At 36.7% G+C, this 1,551-nt stretch overlaps 1 protein-coding gene across 1 annotated transcript; it reads left to right on the top strand.

Moving 5' to 3' along the window:
* Positions 1 to 172: 172 nt before the first annotated feature.
* On the top strand, positions 173 to 1,428 carry LOC124891287 (ribulose bisphosphate carboxylase/oxygenase activase, chloroplastic-like; the record flags this gene model as incomplete). The annotated part of the gene is given in 1 exon segment (XM_047403073.1): positions 173 to 1,428. A coding segment is annotated over 1 exon segment (62 nt), but the record flags the coding sequence as incomplete, so codon positions are not given.
* Between the last annotated feature and the right edge of the window lie 123 nt (positions 1,429 to 1,551).

Raw genomic sequence — 1,551 nt, 5'->3', positions numbered from 1 at the left:
CCTTTAACCCATAAATTAAACCCCAATTCTGACTTCTGATTGATTACCGTAGTCGCCTAGTCGGACATCACAGCATCGCCTTTCGCGTTTCAACCTCCATTTCTTGCTACCGGCTGGTCTTCCCCAATCTCCAATTTCACTCTGTGTCTCTATTATGGCTTCTTCGGTAATTGTTAATTTTCACTTTTCTTGATTTTAATTTTCTAGAATCCTATTTCTATATATTTGCTACTTGATTTTTGATTTTTATCTGTATAAAAGCTTGTTCTTTTTTCGACTGACGTAGAAGATGGTTGATTGCTACTTGATTTTTGATTATTATCTATGTAAAGGCTTTTTTTTTTTTGTTCATTTAATTAGGTATAAAGAGGTTGTTTTCTTTTTATGTTGATTTATAAGTTCTAACAAAGTTCTTGTTTGGGAATTGGGACTGGGCATATTTGTTGTTGTTGTTGTTGTAGTGGTCTCTCATCCTTTCCTAACTTAATTGGGACTAGGCATATTTGTTGTTGTTGTAGACCTATAGTGGTATCTCACCGACCTCAACTTGTTTGAAACTATGCATATTTGTTGTTTTGTTGTTGTTGTAGTGGTCTCTCAGCTGACCCCAATTCATTTGGGACTAGGCATATTTGTTCTTGTAGTAGTGGTATCTCACCGACCTCAACTTGTTTGAGACTAGGAATGTATGTTGTTGTTGTAGTGGTATCTCAGCTGATCCCAACTTGTTGTTTGGGACTAGGCATATGTGTTGTTGTAGTGGGATCTCAGACCTATTGAATGGTAAGTTTGCTTCCTGTTATATTCTTGTCTTGTTGGCCATTATCAGTTACGATTAGTGTCGTTTCTCTTGTTTAGTATAATACTTAGCATTTTCTAATCCTGGGATATTGCAAGATATTTCAGGGAATGCTCTTAATATATTCATGAATTTTTTTTATCATAGGTCTGTGAGCTGTTCTTCTTTGTGATTACTGCTGAATGTTTGCTTCACAACTTTTGAGAATTCTTCGGACTCTATCAGTTGATGCGAACCATGAAAGTCCGTACGCGTGCAAACTCTAATTTGCTACAAAATGCAGAATAGTTAGCCATTGAGCCTTTCTTTATTGAACTGCTGCAGGAGCTTATTAAAGAGAAAATTCCTGCATATATATATCTGACCCGACCCGACCCAACCCGACCCGCGTATTTGTGAATACTATTAGTGATGTAGCGTGCTTACTTATTATGCTTGAACCCCCTTCATGAAAATCCTGCGTCCGCCACTGAGTGTAAACTCTACTAATTCGTGATGGAAGAAGCTATCCCATATGCATGGCGGGATAATTAGGATAATAGACTTCTTTTAAGTCGTTATTTGGAAATGATTTTTTCAATAATATATACTCCCCTAATTCGTGATGGGAAAATGGAGAAGTTCTATTGGTACGCCTCTTTCTTTTATGATGATAAGGAGAAAGAAGCAGAGAAGGCAAAGGAACTACAGAAGAAGAAATAACCGCTTCTAAACAATTTACAGGTATTCAAAGCTAAGTTATACACTCATAT

Source organism: Capsicum annuum, unplaced genomic scaffold (assembly GCF_002878395.1).
Source record: "Capsicum annuum cultivar UCD-10X-F1 unplaced genomic scaffold, UCD10Xv1.1 ctg3345, whole genome shotgun sequence".
Classification (NCBI taxonomy): domain Eukaryota; kingdom Viridiplantae; phylum Streptophyta; class Magnoliopsida; order Solanales; family Solanaceae; genus Capsicum; species Capsicum annuum.
The sequence above is the reverse complement of the archived record's forward strand: the minus strand, read 5'-3'. Positions and strand labels throughout refer to the sequence as shown.